This window comes from Theobroma cacao, chromosome 10 (genome assembly GCF_053813885.1).
Source record: "Theobroma cacao isolate CCN51 chromosome 10, ASM5381388v1, whole genome shotgun sequence".
NCBI lineage: Eukaryota > Viridiplantae > Streptophyta > Magnoliopsida > Malvales > Malvaceae > Theobroma > Theobroma cacao.
Genome location: NC_142648.1, coordinates 3,557,758 through 3,576,971, shown reverse-complemented (window position 1 = coordinate 3,576,971; position 19,214 = coordinate 3,557,758). Strand labels below are relative to the sequence as shown.

Sequence of the window (19,214 nt, the reverse complement as noted above, 5' to 3'; positions counted from 1 at the left end):
TTTTGATTTTTAAATTATTTTTTATATAATCATATTTAAAAAAACATACTAACTTGCTCTAAAACAAAGGGTAAAGTGAATTCTGATAAGGTAAAAGTATTTTTGATTCGTATTAAACCAGTCATCTAAATATTTAGAAAAAAATAAAATAAAATTCTGAAGGTCTTAAAGGTAATTTTGCTTCTACCCTTGCGGTTTCAGTTCCTCGACTCTGCTAACTGGATAAGCCCCCTTAAAACTCCATTCCCCTTCTTACGACCAATCTCTCTCTCTCTCTACAATGGAAACCGCTCTCCTTTCCTTCCCTTCATCCAAGCCTCCACCTTCCCAAACCCAAACTCTGAAACCCACAAACCCATTTTTACACTCTTCCAAACCCAAGTTCCCTTCCTTCAAACCCACCACCCCTTTCCCTTCGATCAAAGCAGCCATTTCCCGTACCAAAAAGGAAGAAACGGTTGAAACGGTTAAAAGCCAATTAGAGAACTGTTACCTTATAGCAGCTGTAAAATACACTGGTTTCACTGTTAAGCAATTCCAGGAATTACGTAGATCACTTCCAGGGTCATCCAAGCTGCTCGTAGCTAAAAATACTTTGGTTTTCAAGGCTATTGAAGGAACTCCCTGGGAAGCCTTGAAACCTTGCATGAAAGGCATGAATGCTTGGCTTTTTGTTCACAGTGAAGAAATCCCAGATGCTATTAAGCCTTACAGGACGTTTCAGAAGGAAAAGAAGGTTGAAAATGACTTCACAGGGGCTGTTTTTGAAGGGAAGTTTTATGGGCCTGGAGAGTTTAAGCAGTTGGAAAATATGCCTACCAGGGCTGAGATTTATGCTAAGCTTCTGGGAAGTTTACAGAGTCCTGCTATTGGACTTGTTGGGACACTCCAGGCTCCTGCCAGGGATGTTGTAATGATTTTGCAGGCTTATGTGAAGAAGCTGGAGGAGGAAAGTGGTGGGCAATAGTGGGGTTTTCAAGATTCTTTGGTAGAGGATGGAGATTTCTTGTACTTGTAAGTGTAATTTAAGAACCCCTCCTTTTTTTTCTCCTTGTTGTATTTAAAGTGAGAATTGTGTCAATTGTGCTAATATGTTTTTATTTTTGTAGAATTATGTAAAATTGGGATTTGAATTGGTGATGTTGAACCTCATTGCAAGATAAACTATTTAGTGATTCTTTTGAATTTTGTCATCTTCTGGTGTGTTGGATTTATGGTTATTTCATTTCTCATTGTTAGTGCCTACATTTGATTTTGCATCTCTATCTTAGGAGCTCACATCTTTATCCCCAATGGAACATCCCGGTTGTTAGAAACTAGGACTTTTACCCTAGATATCTCTGGCTCAAATCTTGGAGATGGAAAGATGTGAGATTTATGAGATATAACAGAGAATTACTTCCTGTTTTTGTGTAGCTCAAACTTCATGGACTTCGATACGCACAGAAGAGAGAAAAATAAAACAACAATCAGCATTTCCTAGTGAATTTGGTTACTGCTGCAAATCTTGGTCTTGTCTAAACCAGCTCCCATGCATGACATTTCTTTAGAACTGAAGTTGAATGGTAAAGCTAAAAATTCAGTTACTTCATCTGAGGGTTCTTACTCCGGTATTTTTGGTCATTTATCATTGTATGCATAAATTAAGCTTGCTAGATTATGGGGAACTTGATCTTTTTCTCCTCATGAAGTCTATTTCTGTCCTGGATCTACATGTAAATGGATCTTTTGAGATGCTTGGGCTGTCTTTTAAGTTAGTTAGATTGGAGATAGGCAGGCCTGATTTTGATTGATACCTGTTTTGTTCCTGAAATTTGTATCTAACAATTAGTACTAGTTGTTTTCATCTAAGCTCTTACAAGCTGCAGAAAGGAAAGGTTTCATTTGATTGAATGACTTAAAAGCTGTGTATCAGAATAAGAGAGTAGAAGAAATGATTTTGTTACTGAGAGTTGTGTTTCCCATTGATGTCAAAAGTATTTCAATCTGTTAATGGGGGAGATTTTTTCCAAATCAAAAATAGAGCTTGCACTGAGCATTATATTGTGTTAAGATCCCTCGTACCAACTTTTGCACGGATGCTTTGTGAATTTAAATTGCTGAATTTTTTCCCTAAAATTGTCTCAGAGATAAAAATAAGACTTGAAGAGACTTTCCTCCACCCTACTCATCTATCAACAGATGCAAAGGAAACCAAAAATCCTTTCCCTGTTACAGCACTTGCCAACCTCAATTGGATCAGAAATGTAGAAACAACCCTGCACATAGAGCTTTTCACCAACACCCATTAACTCCCAAACAATTGCCTACCCCTTCTTGATGGTGAGGCTAGTACACCAGCGTCACAGAAGTAGCCATGTCAAGAATCATTCCATACTAACCTCAAAAAGGCATCACTAGCAACCTGCAAATGCTGGCATCTTCTTGAAACACAAGTCCAAAAATATAACTGCCATTATTTGTAATTGTTAATGCTAAAATCTGGCTCTGGAGTCAACATTTGTGCTTAGCTGAATACCTGCAAGACAGAGGCTGTTAGAAAGGCTGGAGCTTGGCTCAACTATCTGACAGTGAAGTCAGAAAATATCAAGAGTGTAGTAAGAGAATGTATTGAGAGTGTCTGAAAGAGAGAAACAGGAGCCTCCTTAGCGAGGCCTATAGAAAGGGGTATGGAGATTGGCATAATGCCTACAGTGTCTTTTTTTTTTCCCCCACAAAGGGTTGCTTTTACAATCATTTCTTAGCTCGGCAATGCAATTTGAATCCACAAACAATTCTTGCTATATTTTGGCAGTAACTTTCCAACAAAACGGCACAATTTCAACAGGGATGGCCAAACCACTCCTCTCCCCCTCTCCCTCCCCAAATACTTCACCAACTTGGGGTCATCAACAATAAGAACAAACTTCTGGCAAGCACCCTCCCTCCACCTTCTTCTATCTGAGAAGCAAAAGGGACTCTTGTTTCAAGAAAGATGAAAGGGACAGATATTCGTAGGGATGGTAGTTTTCATGGTAGAACACATTTATACAAAATAGTACAGCATAACAACAATTAGAATATAAAGCATTTCTTCATTATGTTTGCTGATAAGAGAACAACTACAGAACATTGGTGGTGAAAGTCGTGCAAGTATGTAATTGCAAAGAAAGTTGTTGAACAACCTTGACAGGAAACAACATGCACTTTCAGCATTCTAGCAATTTGGAGAGCTATGGCTCCAGAAAAAGGAAAGAGAGTGAGAGCTGCACTGACAGGTCCTTGCAACAAATTGAAGAATGTTGTAAACAGTGTATAAGTCAAACAAAGCTGGACCAAGTTTAAGGCTAAGGCTCAAGTTTTGCACAACCAAAAAAGAATTTAAAAAAGAAAAAGATCATGTTCATTTTTGGTAACATAGTATATGAAATTGACATTTACCAGCAAGCTAATTGGAAGGAAAAGAATCTTTGCTTAAAATGGGGTTATAAAAGAACTTGGTGGGTCAATTATTCTCTTCAAACAGAAATCAATGGGCAAATTTCTCCCTTTGCATTGCTTGAAAAAGACAAAAGTAAAAACCATGTTCATCTTTTAACATTTTGCTCTTTGATTTGCTTAAATTTTGCAACTTCTCAAAGCTAAAAGCTGTAATCAAATGCTTTTCCAGTGCCAGCGTGTAATAGCTGGACCTTCTCAAAACACAATACCTTCTAACTTTTGGAGATTTAATTCTCTCAAAAAGGTAAATTTAGATTCAAGTTGCTAATAATAAAAAAATTGGAGCTTTCAAATACAACTCATCAATTATACTACTAGTCAAACTCAGATGGAATTTCATATAATGATTCATTGGAACCATAGCTGGTGTGCAGATTGATGAAAGGGAAGGCCACTTCAATTTAAGCAATTGTTCTTTTTATTCTCTTGCAATGCAGAGCTGAAGATTCACATCTCATCTTCAATGAACTCAATGCCATTTCCTCAGTCCAATTCCAAATGCAGACCGATCTCATGAGGCTGACTAGAAAACTGCAAAAAACCTCCCTTTCAAATCCCCAGTTTCTGTTTTTAAAACCCACCACCAGTTGTCTCAACCTAATGAAAGCAAACGAGTGCCACTTCCATGGTGAGGAATGAAAACCATCTGATATGATACCTTACCTTGGCTGTGAAATTCAGAGGATATCCTAGATTATCCCTGTGACAAGTTATTATAGGCCAGCACCTTTAGATTGTGAAGGAACCACCCATGGAAAAATGTATAAGGAAAACTAGTATTCTAAAACTTCAAGGACAAACTTATGTAAATCATGAATTACGCCAAACAAAAATGGAAAGAAACATTACTATGTTAAAAAATTAGAGGTATAAAATAATTGAATGGCTTCAGACATGTCTTATAACATGTGACAAAGGACTTGCTTTAAGTATAGCTATACTAATCTTCCATTCCATATGGGAGATCTCATGTTTGAAATCCCTCTCCCTTGATAGCATAAAGTAGCAGGAAAAAAACCAAATCACAACCAAGTTTCACTGCTCACTAGGGCACCAGTGCAAACAAAATGAAGAAGTAATTGCCTCTCACCAGTTTAATCTTTGCCATCCTTAGTGTCTCACGAGATTGAAAATGTGAAAGAATAAAGAATAAAAGCACAACAGCTTGGCAAAGGACGTAGACACCAAGGATAGAATTATCACTTTTAAAGTAAAGTCATAAAGCTACGGATTCCCTTCAATCTTTAGATTAATTATGGTTAAAAGCATCAGAATAGAAACAACATTTGCCAGGCGTTGAAGCACATAACAGTAAACTTTAAGCATAGCATATTTCTCAAGCACTATCTAAAAGGCCATATCAGCCAAGCAAGAAGCATCTATCAACAAAATCAGCAGGCATGATAATGCCCACTAAATCTCCAATCTCAGCATTATAGGCCTCGATCATCTTTGATTAAGATTCTAATATACTATTTATTACATAGTGTTATGTACCATTCTAGAGGTGCTTGGCAAAGATTGACTCAACAACTCCTTGAGCTATGGGGTGATAACAGTCACGAGCCTCAGCAAACACCCTTTTGGCCAAAATCTTCTCTTCCTCTTTTCCAATACCTTGTACAAGAGCAGTATAAAGTGGACGAAGGTACTTCATCCTCCCAACTTCCTTCAAAGTTTTCTCCACCTCACCATAGAAATCTCTGCACTTGGACAAAATGGCTAGTTGAAGAAAAGCCACTTTTACCTCATAATCATTTGATTCTGATAGCCTGTAGCGTGCATCCAAGGCAAAGACCTGTATAATACACAAAACAGTATCATAAGCTAACAATTGAGAAGAGAGCAGAATACAATGACTTGAAGTTTGCAACTATGAAAAGTGGATCTCTCTTTATATGTTCTCCAAAGCTTAAAAATTCATACACACACACACATATGCCATAGGCTAAGGAAAGTAGAACATAACAGATCAAGTAATTTTATAACCTGAATTTCAAGAAAACATTATACAGTCAAGTCGTCTTAAAAAGCAGAAGAGAAAGAAGCTTCAAGAGAGAAACAGCACTACCTGGGAAGCCTCTACAACTTTAGGCAGGTTCTCTAAGTAGAGCTCCCATTCCTGCCCTTGCCAATCAGCAACTTCATCCTCCCTCGGCATCCTCCCAAGTTTGAATTCATTTGCCAATGACACAATTTTGGTGTAAAGGTTGGATACCGGTTCATATGCATCGGGTGGGATACCTGTCCCTTCAGTCCACAAGACCAGGTCAATCTCTTTTTCTATTCCAGGGGCATTTGCTTTCAGGAAGTCAAGAAATGTCTCAGTGTCAATTGATTTGAACTTGAAGGTGGCAATATATTTCTTGAGAAATTCATCAAAGGCTCGTCTTCCAATCTAAGCATTCCAGAAAAAACACATAACGGTGTACTAAAATTATTTACAAACAACATGAAAACTTAAAAAAGAAAAACATAAGAAGAACATTTCAACACACCTGACGTTCAATGCACCATAGGAACTGAAAACCTTTCTCATATGGAACTTGGGAATAAAATGTGTCCGGGTCCACTCCTTCCTGATTGGTTTTGAGCTTGGTGAATTCCAAGTTGTCCTGGAACCTCTTGATTTCATCATTTAAGCCCCTCCAACCAATCCCAATACTCAATACAGCTCTGTCTTCACCCTGCACAGCCTCAACAATTCTCCTCTCTGCATATGTTGTAAATCCCTATAACCACAAAGAGAAATAAGGTGAAATCAATTGCATCAAACTTGCAAAGATAACAAATCCCTCTCATTTCAAATATTTATCGCCAACAAGAACAATATCTGCTTGATGAACCATAAACCATTCAGGTGATCAATAAAACACAAAATCATTCTTTTACAGCATGCATGGACATACAAAGACACAAGCATGAGAAAGTAACTACCATAAAAAACCAGTATCCATCTCCAAACTTTTCAGTTTGTAAATAAGATGAGGGATGTTGAAATTGAAAGACAAAGGCAAACAATCAACCAATTCATCAGTGTTTCCATTTTCGATAGCAAAAACAACAAACCCTTCCCACTACCTCAGGTCAATTATATGGATAATACTGCGTCACTATTCCCTACTATACCCTCACTAAGCTCAGTTAACAAGAGACGCTTTTTTTTTCATACAATCAATCACATCATCAAAGTTTCCATACATAACCATTTCACAACAGCACAAAAACAACATTTTAAAGATATACATATAAATCAAACACCTACAAACAAAAAACCACCATATTACCTCATTCAACCAAAAATGTTCATTGTTCTTGTTAGTAATCAAATTCCCAGTCCAACTATGCGCGAGTTCATGGGCCACGACCTGAGCCCCACTAGCATCTCCTTTAATCACAGTTGGAGTCAAAAACACCATCCTCGGATTCTCCATTCCACCATAAGGAAAACTCGGCGGCAAAACAAGCAAATCAAACCTCTCCCACTCATAATCCCCAAACAGCTTCTCCCCTTGCCTTATCATATCCTCCGTCCCCGCAAACTCCTTAGCAGCAGCCTCCAAAACACCATCCGCCGCCTCTGAGTAAACCCTAGTCCTCGGCCCCACTTCCCTGAATCCTAACTCCCCAACTGCAAACGCGAACAAATAAGGCGGAATCGGCTGGTTCATATCAAATTCCTCGACTACCCTCGTTTCAGAACACCATAAAGAATTAAACCCATTGGGTAACAAATTCGAATACCCTTCACCGGAAACCGGTAACCGCCTGTCGACGTGGCGAGCGGACATAACGGCGGATAATTCTCGGGGAACATTGAGTAAAGCAGAATAACGGATTCGGGCTGCGGGGGTGTCTTGGCAAGGGAAAACGGAGCGCGCGTGGATGGATTGGCATTGAGTGTAAACGAAAGGGTGTTTTTTGTTGAACGTCTGCGGCGGAGAGAGCCACTGGAGGGCGGAGGAGGAAGGGGAAGTGGAGAAAGTGATCAGGAAAGAAGAGAGGGCGGCGTCGTTTGGGAGTGAAAGGGAGAGGTGGGTTCCTTTGATGGGGTCGCAAAAAGGCGAGAGGGAGTAAGGGAGAGGGGAAAGGGTGGAAGGGGAGAGGACTCGGTGGATGGAAAGGGAGCGCGTGTCAAGGCAGAGCGGGCCGGAGTGAGGGGAAGAGAGAGTGAAGAGAGCAGCGCCGTGGATGGTGGCGGAAGGGAAGTCGAAGTAGAGGGAAAGGGCGATGTGGGTTGTCAAAGTGTGGGTCGAATCGGTGAAGGAGTGAGGGTCTAAGGGTGCCATCGGAGGTAAAAATAAAGGGAAGACAAGGTTAGGGTTAGCAACGAAATGGGGGAGAATGGAGACATCAAAATGGAGGATTTGGGAGTGCGTGCTGTGTGTATTTTAAAAATGGAGGGAGAATCAAACATCGGAATCTACATATAAAAGGTCAAATTTGGATCTACCCCCATTTTTTGCACCTATTTTCGATGTCTTATTCTTGTCTCATGTCCCAGGGCTAGGAATATTTGCTATCTGCTCCTCCAAAATTAATCTAATAGAGTTTAAACCCTTTGCATTCTTCCTAAGATTGAAATATTCTATTTATTGTTTTAATCGCTTGCTTGACGTTATATATACACCTAATTTTCACATAACAGTTTATAAAATTATCAAATGTCAATTAAAAAATTATATAAATTGATTTTTTTAATATAATTTATTGGTTTTGTGGCAATCCTTGTATCTACTTTATATATATATATATATTGTGAAAACATAATGGGATTTTATATAGTGACATGGGGAAATTGCAAGTATACGGGCCAATGCACGATCCATTAAGGTCATGGGCCTTGACCCATGTTGGACTAAAGAAGAAAGTTTTTTTTTTACTTTCTTTTACTTGTGTAATAGATATTAACTATAAGGAAGTATTTAATTTAAAAATATATAAAAATTTGAAAAAATATAATTAAAAATAAAAATTTATTTTAATTTTTTAAAGTATTATTCTGTGTAAAAATAATTTCAAATTTGATTATTTTTTATATCATTTGTTGAGAGGAAAAAAAATAATTCTTTCTTTGTTTGTCATCAATTTGTTGGCACACTAGAGTTCAAAAAGGCATCATTATAATAAAATTTGAAACTGAAAATCCCCTGTGGGATCCACTCTCATTATACCTGATCAGGAAATTGAAGGGTTCAGATCACACTTTCTATCTGTGGGATCCAGTCCTAAAGGACCATAATCAAGAAAATAAACGGCCAAGATAATCCCTTACCCGCCAGTGGATCCCACATTCACCAGAAAAAAAAAACAATTTTTATTATAATTTGCTGCACCCATTTCCAGCACCAGCGGCAAGCAGCTTCATTTTTTGTTTCTTCGAACACAAAAAGAAGAAGAAAAAGAAAGCTCGTATTTTTTCTGAAAAGTTTCTTGGGAAACAAAAAAGCGATGGATGATTACACGAGAGAGATGATGGATTTGAAAACCCTAGTTACACGAACCCTAGAGAAGAAAGGTGTTCTAGCTAAGATCAGGGTAAGAAAAATTTTCAACTTTAGTTTCAGTTTTTTTCCTTTTTTTTTTTGGAATTTCTTGTTTGGTTCTCGAGAATGTGAAAGAGAAGAGAAATGGGTTGAAGAATTTGGCTAAGTTAAGCTAGATAGTTGAGTAAAGAGATCTTCTTTTGGCTTTGGATCTCGTGTTAAGAATAAAAACCTAACATTTTTTGTTTATTTTTTAGTTTTAGTAATAAATTGAAGCGGTGAATTGGGTTTTTAGGGTAGATCTTTAGCTGTTAATTTCAAACCTACGAATTAAAATTCATGATTTCAAAGCACTGAGGTGTGAGTTTTTTCTTTTTTTTTTTTTGGGGGGGGGGGGGGGGAGAAATTAGATAAATTGGATAAATTTATGTATTTTTTGCTAATGTATTGAGGTGGAATACTTGAAATTTTCTGGAAGAATGATGTTTAATGTGGTATACTGGAAATTTTGAATTTTTGGTATGGAGTGAGATGCTGGACTTTTTTTTTTTTTTTAATTTTGTTGGATTGCAAGTTAGAATCTTCGAATTAGCTGTGGCTTTTAGTATGGGGAATTTCTGGTATTTATTGTTGTGCACTTCAATGCTTGGAAATTTACTGATAACCTAAAAACTTCTTAATTGGCTTCAGCTTTTAGTCTGGGGATGTTTTGGTTTATAGGGAAGTAGTGGGGTTGCAGAGGGAAAGCTAATATTGGGATTTGTGCACCACTTAGTTGCCAAGGAAAAGGGCAACTCATTTTAAGTGATAGATAGCGGAGTATCTACTACTTGGTATTTATGCATTTTATTTTCTTAAATCTGTAAGTGAGCTGTTTCTAAAGGAAATAGAAGAGAAATTTGTGTCTTGATTTTTCAGAAATGTGGAGCCTAGTTAGTGGTGAGTGCCAAATTCTCTTTTGAACTTAAACAGGACTCCCGGAAAATCATTTTTCTTGTCTGCCTCCTTTTATCCTTTTAGGGCTTCGAGGTGTGGTGAAGAAAAGGGACGGGGGTTATAACAAGTGTCTAGCGAGGTCATCATTAAGTTTTGTATGCGGTGGTAGTATTACTTTTACCTATTTGGGCAGAAGCGGATCAGTAGTGTTATTATCTTTGAATAATTGCTGCTTGTGAAGTGTTCAGATCAATAAAGGTGTTTTTCATATGGTTTTAGTTTTCTCTTTTCTCACTTGGATTTTTAATGTTAACATACTTGATATTTCATTTTCCAAATGAATTAGGCACTTTAATTATTTTTGTTTTACCATTTTTTTCCCTCTTCCATCTTTCTTGCTAGGCTGAACTCAGGGCAAGTGTCTTTGAAGCAATAGAAGAAGAGGATCGAGTAATTGAAAAAGAAGAAGGTTTACCTCCTGCATTATTGGGCAGCTGCAATGATCGTGCTAAACAACTTCATGCTTCTCCTTCTGGTCAGTCTATAAATTTGAGCATTGTCTTCTTTGTATTTTTATATGGAAGTTATAAAAGTAGCCTGCATTTGCTGCTGACTCTCCTTTTATTGCCAAAAAATGAACTAGTATCTAGTTTTCCTTTTCTTTTTTCTTCCTCAGGAGTGTTCCTACCTTTTATTGGCTTGTTAATCTTGCTTTTTGGGGGCTATTGTTTGATCCTCTAATGGTGTTTCTGCATCCACTAGGGTTGGTAGTGTATTTAGTTCTGTGAGAAAAGTATAACTAAATTACTCTAGTTGTGCTTTGAGTTATAATAGAGCTTAGTGGCATGGTGAAACAACTAACAAGTCCCAGATTGTTTTGATGCTGATTTTTGTGCTTCTTGAGATAACATTTTTTTTAAAAAAAATTCTTTTTGTTATTGCATCTGTAATCTTTAGAATCCATATCCATCATTTTATATTGTTGTTCCTCGAGTGTATTCTTTAAATAGTTCATTTCAAAATTTTGAACTCATGCTCATGTTGCATTTTCATCTTCAAAATCTTCTTTACATCTGCCTTTCCTGATCTCCTTTATAATGTGCACCTTGAAATGCAGGAAGACTATTAACTGCACTAATATGCGAGTACTTAGACTGGGCGCAGCTAAACCACACACTAAAAGTTTATCTGCCAGAATGTAATATGGTAATCAAGGAATTTTCAATGTATCATAGTTCTGATCATTGCTTTAATAGTTTATTTCTATATTTTGCTTTTCTTTTTTCTTTTGAAGCTTACATGTGAATCATTGGATATCTTTTCTTCTTTTACGTTGTAGCAAAAAGATTTTTGGAAAGCTGAGTTGAAAGACTTTAGTGGCAAAAATGCTTATGATCTTAACAGAAACGGGGATAGTGGTCCTTTGCTTTTGGATGTTCTTGAAGGCTTCTTGAAATTTGAGGTTAGTTAATCTTTGTTGCATATATTTTCATACTACACATGAAGTTTTTGGCTTATGAAGTTCAGGCCAGTACAGTGTTTCTGTCATCTGAAGCTCATCTGTTCTTTTGTTTGCTTTTGAGCAGCGATCAGTGTTATCTGGAATCTTACATGTTGGATTGAGAATGATGATAATTCTTTTCAGCTAAGCTGTAGCTTGCAATATTATTTGAATATTTTTGTATCACAGTGTTTCAACTGTGGTTTGATGTCATGGATACATCAACTTATTGGACAGAATAGAACATTAAGTGCTCTTGGATATCCATACATCAACTTATTGATACCTTTAGTTTGTGCATACATCAACTTATAGGACGGAATAGTAAAACATGTAGTTGTCTTTTGCTTTATGCTGGTTGAACTCCTAAATGAACCAAGGGAAGGGTTCCTAGCTAAGAAAAAAGCCATGATAAATGCTGAAAGTACTGGAGACTAGGGGAATAAGTGTTGTGTATCTTCAGGACAGAACATGATCATTGATGTGTAATGTGGTGAGAAAAATAAATCCATGATGCTAATTTAAGGCTGTGATGAGTATAGGTGAAAGACTAGGTTGCATCATGTTGTAAGGAGATCCTAGTTGTCTTGAGTGGGAAGAAAATGCTCTCAAGGTCCTTGAACCCTTTAATTGGATGAGTTGGACGCGTCAAGCTGAGGTTGATATTAAATGGTAAAACATTAGACTTATCCTAGCAGTTGGGTTTGAGGGGTTGTTTTCTAGGTCCGAATACAAGCCTTTGGTAAGAACTAGTCATTTTCATATATTGTTTTTCAATTTACTTTCTGCTTTCATTATACAAGGGAATTTGAGTTGTATTGAAGACGAGATGTTATTTGTTTTATCAAGTTTTGGGTGTTGTGTTAGATGCAATGTTATCCCACATTGCAATGGCATCTTTCATTATTTAAATGTTCTTTATATAATTTATATGTTGTGAAAAATAATGCTCCCTGTGTTCGATCACGTTTTGTCAGAACTTATCCCAAGCAAAGGGAACTGGAAGGAGGCCACAGGAAATTGAGTCGTCATCTAGTTTAGAGTCTCGAAACACAAGAAGACCCTCATCATCAACTGTTGCTGGTGGCTTGCCCCCATTAGGAAGGTGCTGGACTATTGTCACCTCCTGAAATCATATTGTTATCTTTCTTGTTTCCCTCTTTTCCTCCCTAAGGCTGCTAAAAGCTGACTAGTTTTGTTATTTTATACAATAGGCCTGTTCCTGTTTCGCAGTCATCTGGTAAGTGATTATCTTATTTATATTTTAACATTCATACATATCTACCTTTTTGCTGTTTCCATCGCCTGATACCTTTGGCCAATTAGATAGGAGAGCAGGATCCTCCATGTCTGGCTACAGGAAAGATGAGTACAGTTGGAGATATGACAATGATGATATCCCAGAAGATGTGATCCGAGCTTCATCTGCCCTGGAAAATCTTCAATTGGACAGAAAAGCTAGGAATCTAACTACTTCTTGGCGGTTTGTTTCTCAACCCTGCTAAAATCCTTGCCTCCTGGTTCAATGTTTACTAGGAAAAATTAAATTTGTGATTTGGCTCAATAAACATGATTTTTAATATTAAATATAGTTTACTTGTGTTGACCTTGTTCCTTGGAATGCTGCCGGCTAATTTGCATTATGGTTGCGATGCATCCAGCACATTTCTTTTTCTTCCATAGTTATGACCACTTTATCATCCACTAGTTGCAAAATTTTATGGCATCCTTCTGTCTCTTCAGAATTCATAATCATGAGAATGGATAAATGAATCTGCATTTCATGCAATTTTGGATTAGTGGCTGCATCACCATTTAAGCTTTTTTATGACACTTCCATCGTACTGAGATTGTTCTGATATTTTGGCATGAAGACCAATGCATCTCTGTCCATTTACTGGTTTTGTAAATGATTGATTTTAGATCCAGAGCAGTAAGATGAATGCCTGTCACATATTCATTAGTCTAATAACTGTAGAAATAGACTATCAGTATATGCTTAGCCAGTAAATATCTGAAGTCATATCTGCTTAATTTGGTCACAGGCATGCCGGGGATGGAATCAGCGAGGATGATGGCAGACCCGATCATATGTAGCTGAATGACATCTGTTGAATTACGGCACGTGTAGTTTAGTGTGTATTTCAAGGTTTCAACAATCCAAGTTTTTTTTTTTTTTTTTTTTTAAGTTTCAACCATAAAAGAAGGATATGTAAGTTCTATATGTAATTGTGATGTGATTTTAGTGTTTCTCTTTGAGCTTTCTCTCCTCTCTTTCACTTCTTATCTTTCGGATCCATTTTAGTCTTTTTAAATCAGTTACTTCTTTATTCGAAGACCTTTCAGTGTATCAGCTGTTTTCAGGTTTTGAATTGGATGCTTAGATCAATTATTGTTCTTTCAGGCTGAAAAATCTATGGCTGTTATCATTGTTGAACTTTACTTTTCTCTTTTCAGTGAGAACCAAAAGGGTATATTGCTGAAACTTACAAGTTACCAAAACTGTCTTGAAATGGTCATTAAACCATTTTAAAAAATATGTTTTGCTTCTCTTCTCAGAGTGGATCTTAGTCAGCATTCTTTGTTTTTACTTTGTTGCTTTGCACTAAAGAGAGGGCAATAAAATAATAATTGAAATTCCTATAACTAGTCGTGGTTAGTTAAATTGTTTCGTGTTATTTTATATTTACGTGGTATTAATAATGTGTTAATATGAAAGGTTAAAAATTGTCATCGGGTTTAGTTATTATGACATACATCTATTACAATATGTTAGCGTATTACGGGATATAAAAATAGTAAATGAAGTTTAAATTAATAACAATTAGTTGGTTAAAATAAACATATAAAAATTTAGTCAAATGTAATAAAAAATTAAAAATTTATTTGAATTTTCTTAATTTAGAATTTTTAAGTATTATGCATTTTATTTTGTTTGCTTTATGTGGGTAGTCTAAAAACTAGTGGTTCAAACATTATTGATTCTAATAATTGAATACAAACATTATTAATTCCAATAATTGAATAACCTATAATAAGACAAGTTCTTTTTTTTTTAATATTTTTTTCTTTTTGAAAAAAAGGGAAAAATAATACATGTTTACGTGTTACCATAAATTACAACTATTTTGTTTATAAAGACTATTGAATTTTGGTTTTTGTATTTTATTCCCTTGATTATTTTTCTTCAAAAAGAGACCTTGTGTTGTGATGCACAAATATTCTTTATTTATTTGTTTGTGAATGAATATTCAACTTTAAATATAGAATTAATAAAACCATTAGTCAAAATTCTTATTTTCTTAGTTTTTTTTTTTTTTTTTGAAGAGAAGTTGAGGCAACAACACGTAAACAATCAATAAAATAATTTTGGGTATTAGAAAAAACTAATTGTCAATAAGAGTTTTTGTTTATGCTCTACTTAATCTAATCAACAAAGAGTTAGTTGACAAAAATCTATTAAAAAGCAAGTATTTAATTAAAAAGCCAACTTCCATCCAGAACATGTCATAAGCTAACTTAATTTCTGATTTTTCTCAATAAAGAAACCAAAAGTATAATGTTTTAATTTTTTCATTATGTTCAATCACATTTTTGTTTCAAATGAGTTTTATAATTAATTATTAATTCATTTTTATTAATTAAAATATCATTCGTTACTTTATATCCACGTGATGTTGATGTATATTGATGTAAACAGTAAAAAATATTACATAACAATATCATTATTCACATCATTATATCACGTCATTGTTAATAAAAAAATAAATTTTGTTAAATATAAATTTTCTATCGTTTCTTAAAATAAGTAATGTTTGCAAACTTAAAGATAATTAAATTACTTTTATATTAAAATGTAACTTTTGAAAATTATTTCTTTCATTAAATAATATAAAATCTTAAGGTAAAATTCAAATTCAAAATCACTTTCATGAATGAAATTTGAATTCTAAATCATTGAATTAAAAAATCTATTATTACTTCCACTTTGCAAGTACTAATAAATATAATCATAAGGTCATTTAAAAATAAATACAATAATTTCAAAAAAAAAAGTCGGCAGATATGCATAAAAATATCAAAGTCCTTAGAATTAATTATTTATAATTTATTAAAACAAAATAAAAAAGGAAAACTCCCTCGTGGCAAAATTTAAAACGTCAAACCCTCGCACATTCTCCACGTTCCCTCACTTTAAGGAACCCAAAACAGGAGTTTAATTTTCAAAGACATTATTTTGTGTGTTCTTTTGCCAAACAATCCCTTCCCCTGCCCTTTTTACCATGGCGGTTCTCAGCCGTTGTTCCAGAGCTGCTACGGCGGCGACAACGCGTACGCAAACCGCCACCGCCACATTTTCTTGCATACTTCGAGCTCTCTCTCCTTCTTTTTGTTCTTCTTCCGCGTTAAATTCCGAAACTGACCTCAGCAATAAAAAACCCGCCGTGTTGGGGACTTTGAAGAGAGAGCCGACTGGTCGAAATGTCCAGTGGGTTTTCTTAGGGTGTCCCGGCGTTGGCAAAGGTACGTACGCTTCACGGTTGTCGAATCTTCTCGGCGTTCCTCACATCGCCACCGGTGATCTTGTCCGTGATGAGCTCGCTTCATCTGGTCCCCTTTCTTCTCAGGTCCAATATTTTTTGGTTAGGGTTTTGTTTTTCAGCTCTTTAAAAGAATTAGAAATTTGATTCTTTTAACCGTTTTCAGATTAAAAAAATGATTTTTTTTACCACATCTATTACTTTTTTTAACTGAATGCATGTTGGAAAGAAGAATTTATTGCCAATTAGCTTAAATATTTATGATTTGTTGCTGTTAATGAGTAAGTGAAAGTAATATTTAGAGAATTTGAGGTTCTGTTTAGTATCTTAGTTTGAGTAGTAAATGATGTTTGGATATTAAAGCAGATATTATTTTTGAATGAGTAAAGTTAAAAGCTTTGGTTTTGTGGAACCATTATATTTGAATGTGTGTTACATTTTAACTTAATTATTTTCTTTCCATATTAAATCAAATTGATTTTTCCATTTTTACTAATGACTTTGAAAAAAGCAAGGAGAAAAACCAATAAGCAAATGGATCCTTAATAAATTCATAACCTCTAAATTTTGTGCTGTTTTTAGCTATAACTAATTTTGGTTTTTGTGGGAATTTGGAAATCATGGTACTTGCGTGTTCTGGAGAAAGACATTGAAATTGAAGCATCGTGAGGTTTTTTTTTTTTTTTTTTGGTTTGGATATTGTTGTTTTTCTTGGATTTACTTGTTTCTTACTTGTATTATATTTACCCTTGGCAGTTAAAGGAGATTGTTAACCAGGGCAAATTAGTTTCAGATGAAATTATAATTGAGCTACTGTCAAAACGCCTTGAAGCGGGAGAAGCTAAGGGTGAATCTGGGTTCATTCTTGATGGTTTCCCTCGGACAATAAGACAGGCAGTAAGTGCTTCATTTTGACCATTTGCTGGAATATCTTAGGTTGAACTTGATTTTACTTACAAGGAAATGTGAATATTAGGAAAGGCAGTGGTAAAAAGACTGGTATTCTGGACAGAAAAATTTATGCATTAGATACTGAATCAATCCCTTGCACCCGAGCATTTGGCTTATTGGTTGGTGCATGATTTCCTGCATAAAGAGCAGGGTTTGAATCCCCCTTTCCCTAAATCCAAAAAAAAAAAAAATCAATCCCTTTGTTTGATTATATGCTGAAGAGTTCACTAGAAGCATGTATAGATTCCATCATAGTGTTTGAGATTAAAGTTTTCTGATAGCTTCTTGGTAATTTAATATATGCAACTTAGATTGCAACTCCTATCTATCTTCTCAATGATTTATAGAATTGCCACTGATCATAAGTTGGATGGTTAAGCACTAGAAACTTTTCAAAACTTATTTTTGTTTGCCATGTGCACTGTAAAGAATAGCGTTTTATCATGATAGGACTGAAAACTATTATATCATAGCTGGTGATTTCATGTGGTCAAAGTTGTTATATTATTAGCTACCTTTGTTTCATCAATAGTAAAATCTTGATTCCATGATAATCTGAAACTGCATCAGACATAATGTCACTTTCGCTGCAGGTAATTTACTTTTCATATGGTCAAAGTTGTTATAATATTAGCAACTTTTGTTTCATCAAAAGTAACATCTTGATTCCATTATGATCTGAAATTGCATCAGAAATTTTTTTACTTTCCCTGCAGGTGATTTACTTATATATGCAGGTTTTTTCTAAAACTTTTTATTAATTAATACAAAAGAGAATGAAATAGTATTACAATACTAATTATTTTGGCACATGAATTCATTGTACTGCTATCTGTCATGGAATCCATTGCAGGCTGCATAAAGGTGAGATTTCGCTTTTTAATGGAAAGCTGTGCATTCATTGTTCCCCCCCCCCCCCCCCATTTGGAGGAGGTGTTTGAGGGCATTGTTTAAATGTTAGGGACATTATTAGGAAACTTAAACTGTTGAATTATTGAATATGTTTAGCATTTACAATAGCTCCATCCCTTGTCGTGCCAATTATCATAATTTAAGTCTTCTGTAAAATCTCTAAACCTGTAGTTACTATTTTGTTATGCTTATATCCCAGGAAATATTAGAGGGGGTGACAGACATTGAGTTAGTGGTTAACCTGAAGCTTCGGGAAGAGGCATTGCTTGCAAAATGCCTTGGAAGAAGGATTTGTAGTGAGTGTGGAGGAAACTATAATGTTGCCTGTATTGATATCAAGGCTGAGAATGGGAGGCCTGGAATGTACATGGCTCCACTTCCTCCTCCTCCTCAATGTGCAACGAAGCTTATTACTCGAGCTGATGATACTGAGGAAGTTGTTAAGGAACGGCTCCGCATATACCATGAGATGGTAATTTTCTATATTCCTGTATATTTTTCTCTATCGCATTCTAAAGATTTTAAATTGCAGGGAATGCTTTGGTATACTCTATTGAGGTTGGATGCACCTGACCTTTTGATACATAACCTTGTGATCTGGCCATTGTATTTACTGGGGGAAGTTTATTCACTTTATTGACTGGTGCATTGCCAATTTTGTTGTTCATGCAGACTCAACCTGTAGAGGAGTTCTACCGAAGTCGCGGGAAGTTGTTAGAATTTGATCTTCCAGGAGGAATCCCAGAATCCTGGCCAAAGCTGCTTCGAGCTTTGAATCTTGAATACCACGAGGACAAACAGTCTGCAGCTGCATGATGTCTTACATCTCTGTAGCATGTGAACTATTTGCAAGGTAAGATAGGTCATTCTTTGCATGCACAACTTGTGTATGCATATTGATTTTAGAACAGAAAAGGAAGAGAGAAACATTAAATCTGCAATAAAGCTAGACATGCATAAAGCCCTAAACTACAAAACAAGGTAGTTGTGTACTGGTATTCCAGAGAATGTGTAAAGTGGATACGTTATTGTTTGGGGAGATGGGGAGGGCATTGTGTTTTTTAAGTTGGCTACTGATGGTTTGCTTCAAAAAGAGTATACATCTGCTTGATGCCAGTGCCATTGTCATTTTGCTGTATATTTTGTGTTATGTCAAGTGCATTAAAGCCGAATTTATCATTGTTAAATTTGGCATTATTCTCCGAGAAGGCAACTAGAACCAAACTTTGTTTTGACAAATATAGAAATATTGGTTAAAAAGCTTTATCTTTTATTGGTTACCCGGATTCGGGGATGAGTATTTGATACGGGTATTTGAAGAAAAATCTGTGTCAGATACGGGTATTTGAAGAGAAATGAAAAGTCAGAGCAACATAGTATATGCATATAGTTGTTCTTCTGCAATGG

The 19,214-nt window shown here is 35.7% G+C and overlaps 4 protein-coding genes across 5 annotated transcripts; 3 read left to right on the top strand and 1 right to left on the bottom strand.

Annotated features, from left to right (window-relative positions):
* The first annotated feature begins 212 nt into the window (after positions 1–212).
* On the top strand, positions 213–1,888 carry EMB3136 (Ribosomal protein L10 family protein). Its single transcript, XM_018129722.2, has 2 exons — positions 213–1,014; positions 1,417–1,888. The coding sequence occupies exon 1, from the start codon at positions 281–283 to the stop codon at positions 965–967; it is 687 nt and encodes a 228-aa protein (XP_017985211.1). The 5' UTR covers positions 213–280; the 3' UTR covers positions 968–1,014; positions 1,417–1,888.
* Positions 1,889–4,711: 2,823 nt separating this feature from the next.
* On the bottom strand, positions 4,712–7,882 carry LOC18586312 (peptidase M1 family protein). The gene is made up of 4 exons (XM_018129579.2): positions 6,768–7,882; positions 5,979–6,212; positions 5,552–5,878; positions 4,712–5,278 (listed from the first exon to the last, which is right to left on the bottom strand). Exons 1-4 carry the CDS (start codon positions 7,767–7,769, stop codon positions 4,982–4,984), a joined length of 1,860 nt encoding a protein of 619 aa, XP_017985068.2. The 5' UTR covers positions 7,770–7,882; the 3' UTR covers positions 4,712–4,981.
* A 934-nt stretch (positions 7,883–8,816) lies between these two features.
* LOC18586311 (protein TONNEAU 1a-like) lies at positions 8,817–13,816 on the top strand. The gene is made up of 8 exons (XM_007009615.3): positions 8,817–9,018; positions 10,305–10,437; positions 11,020–11,108; positions 11,242–11,364; positions 12,381–12,508; positions 12,618–12,643; positions 12,730–12,886; positions 13,449–13,816. The coding sequence occupies exons 1-8, from the start codon at positions 8,932–8,934 to the stop codon at positions 13,498–13,500; spliced, it is 795 nt and encodes a 264-aa protein (XP_007009677.1). The 5' UTR covers positions 8,817–8,931; the 3' UTR covers positions 13,501–13,816.
* Positions 13,817–15,594: 1,778 nt separating this feature from the next.
* On the top strand, positions 15,595–18,923 carry LOC18586310 (P-loop containing nucleoside triphosphate hydrolases superfamily protein). 2 transcript variants are annotated; one of them, XM_018129679.2, is made up of 4 exons: positions 15,595–16,046; positions 16,701–16,841; positions 18,007–18,279; positions 18,480–18,923. In XM_018129679.2, exons 1-4 carry the CDS (start codon positions 15,687–15,689, stop codon positions 18,621–18,623), a joined length of 918 nt encoding a protein of 305 aa, XP_017985168.2. In that variant the 5' UTR covers positions 15,595–15,686; the 3' UTR covers positions 18,624–18,923. The 2 variants fall into 2 exon arrangements, with proteins under 2 accessions (XP_017985168.2, XP_007009676.2); XM_007009614.3 differs by having other exon boundaries at positions 15,597–16,031.
* Positions 18,924–19,214: the final 291 nt, after the last annotated feature.

Bases quoted from the DNA above. Each gene is read 5' to 3' on its own strand.
- LOC18586310 (XM_018129679.2), top strand. From the start codon at position 15,687: ATGGCGGTTCTCAGCCGTTGTTCCAGAGCTGCTACGGCGGCGACAACG. The intron at 16,047-16,700 runs GTTAGGGTTTTG...TACCCTTGGCAG, and splicing joins CTCAGGTCCAATATTTTTTG to TTAAAGGAGATTGTTAACCA. The intron at 18,280-18,479 runs GTAATTTTCTAT...TTGTTCATGCAG, and splicing joins TCCGCATATACCATGAGATG to ACTCAACCTGTAGAGGAGTT.
- LOC18586312 (XM_018129579.2), bottom strand. From the start codon at position 7,769: ATGGCACCCTTAGACCCTCACTCCTTCACCGATTCGACCCACACTTTG. The intron at 6,213-6,767 runs GTAATATGGTGG...TTGTGGTTATAG, and splicing joins AACATTTTTGGTTGAATGAG to GGATTTACAACATATGCAGA. The intron at 5,279-5,551 runs GTAGTGCTGTTT...TGTATTATACAG, and splicing joins AAGTTGTAGAGGCTTCCCAG to GTCTTTGCCTTGGATGCACG.
- EMB3136 (XM_018129722.2), top strand. From the start codon at position 281: ATGGAAACCGCTCTCCTTTCCTTCCCTTCATCCAAGCCTCCACCTTCC.
- LOC18586311 (XM_007009615.3), top strand. From the start codon at position 8,932: ATGGATGATTACACGAGAGAGATGATGGATTTGAAAACCCTAGTTACA. The intron at 11,365-12,380 runs GTTAGTTAATCT...ACGTTTTGTCAG, and splicing joins AAGGCTTCTTGAAATTTGAG to AACTTATCCCAAGCAAAGGG. The intron at 12,509-12,617 runs GTGCTGGACTAT...TTTATACAATAG, and splicing joins GGCTTGCCCCCATTAGGAAG to GCCTGTTCCTGTTTCGCAGT.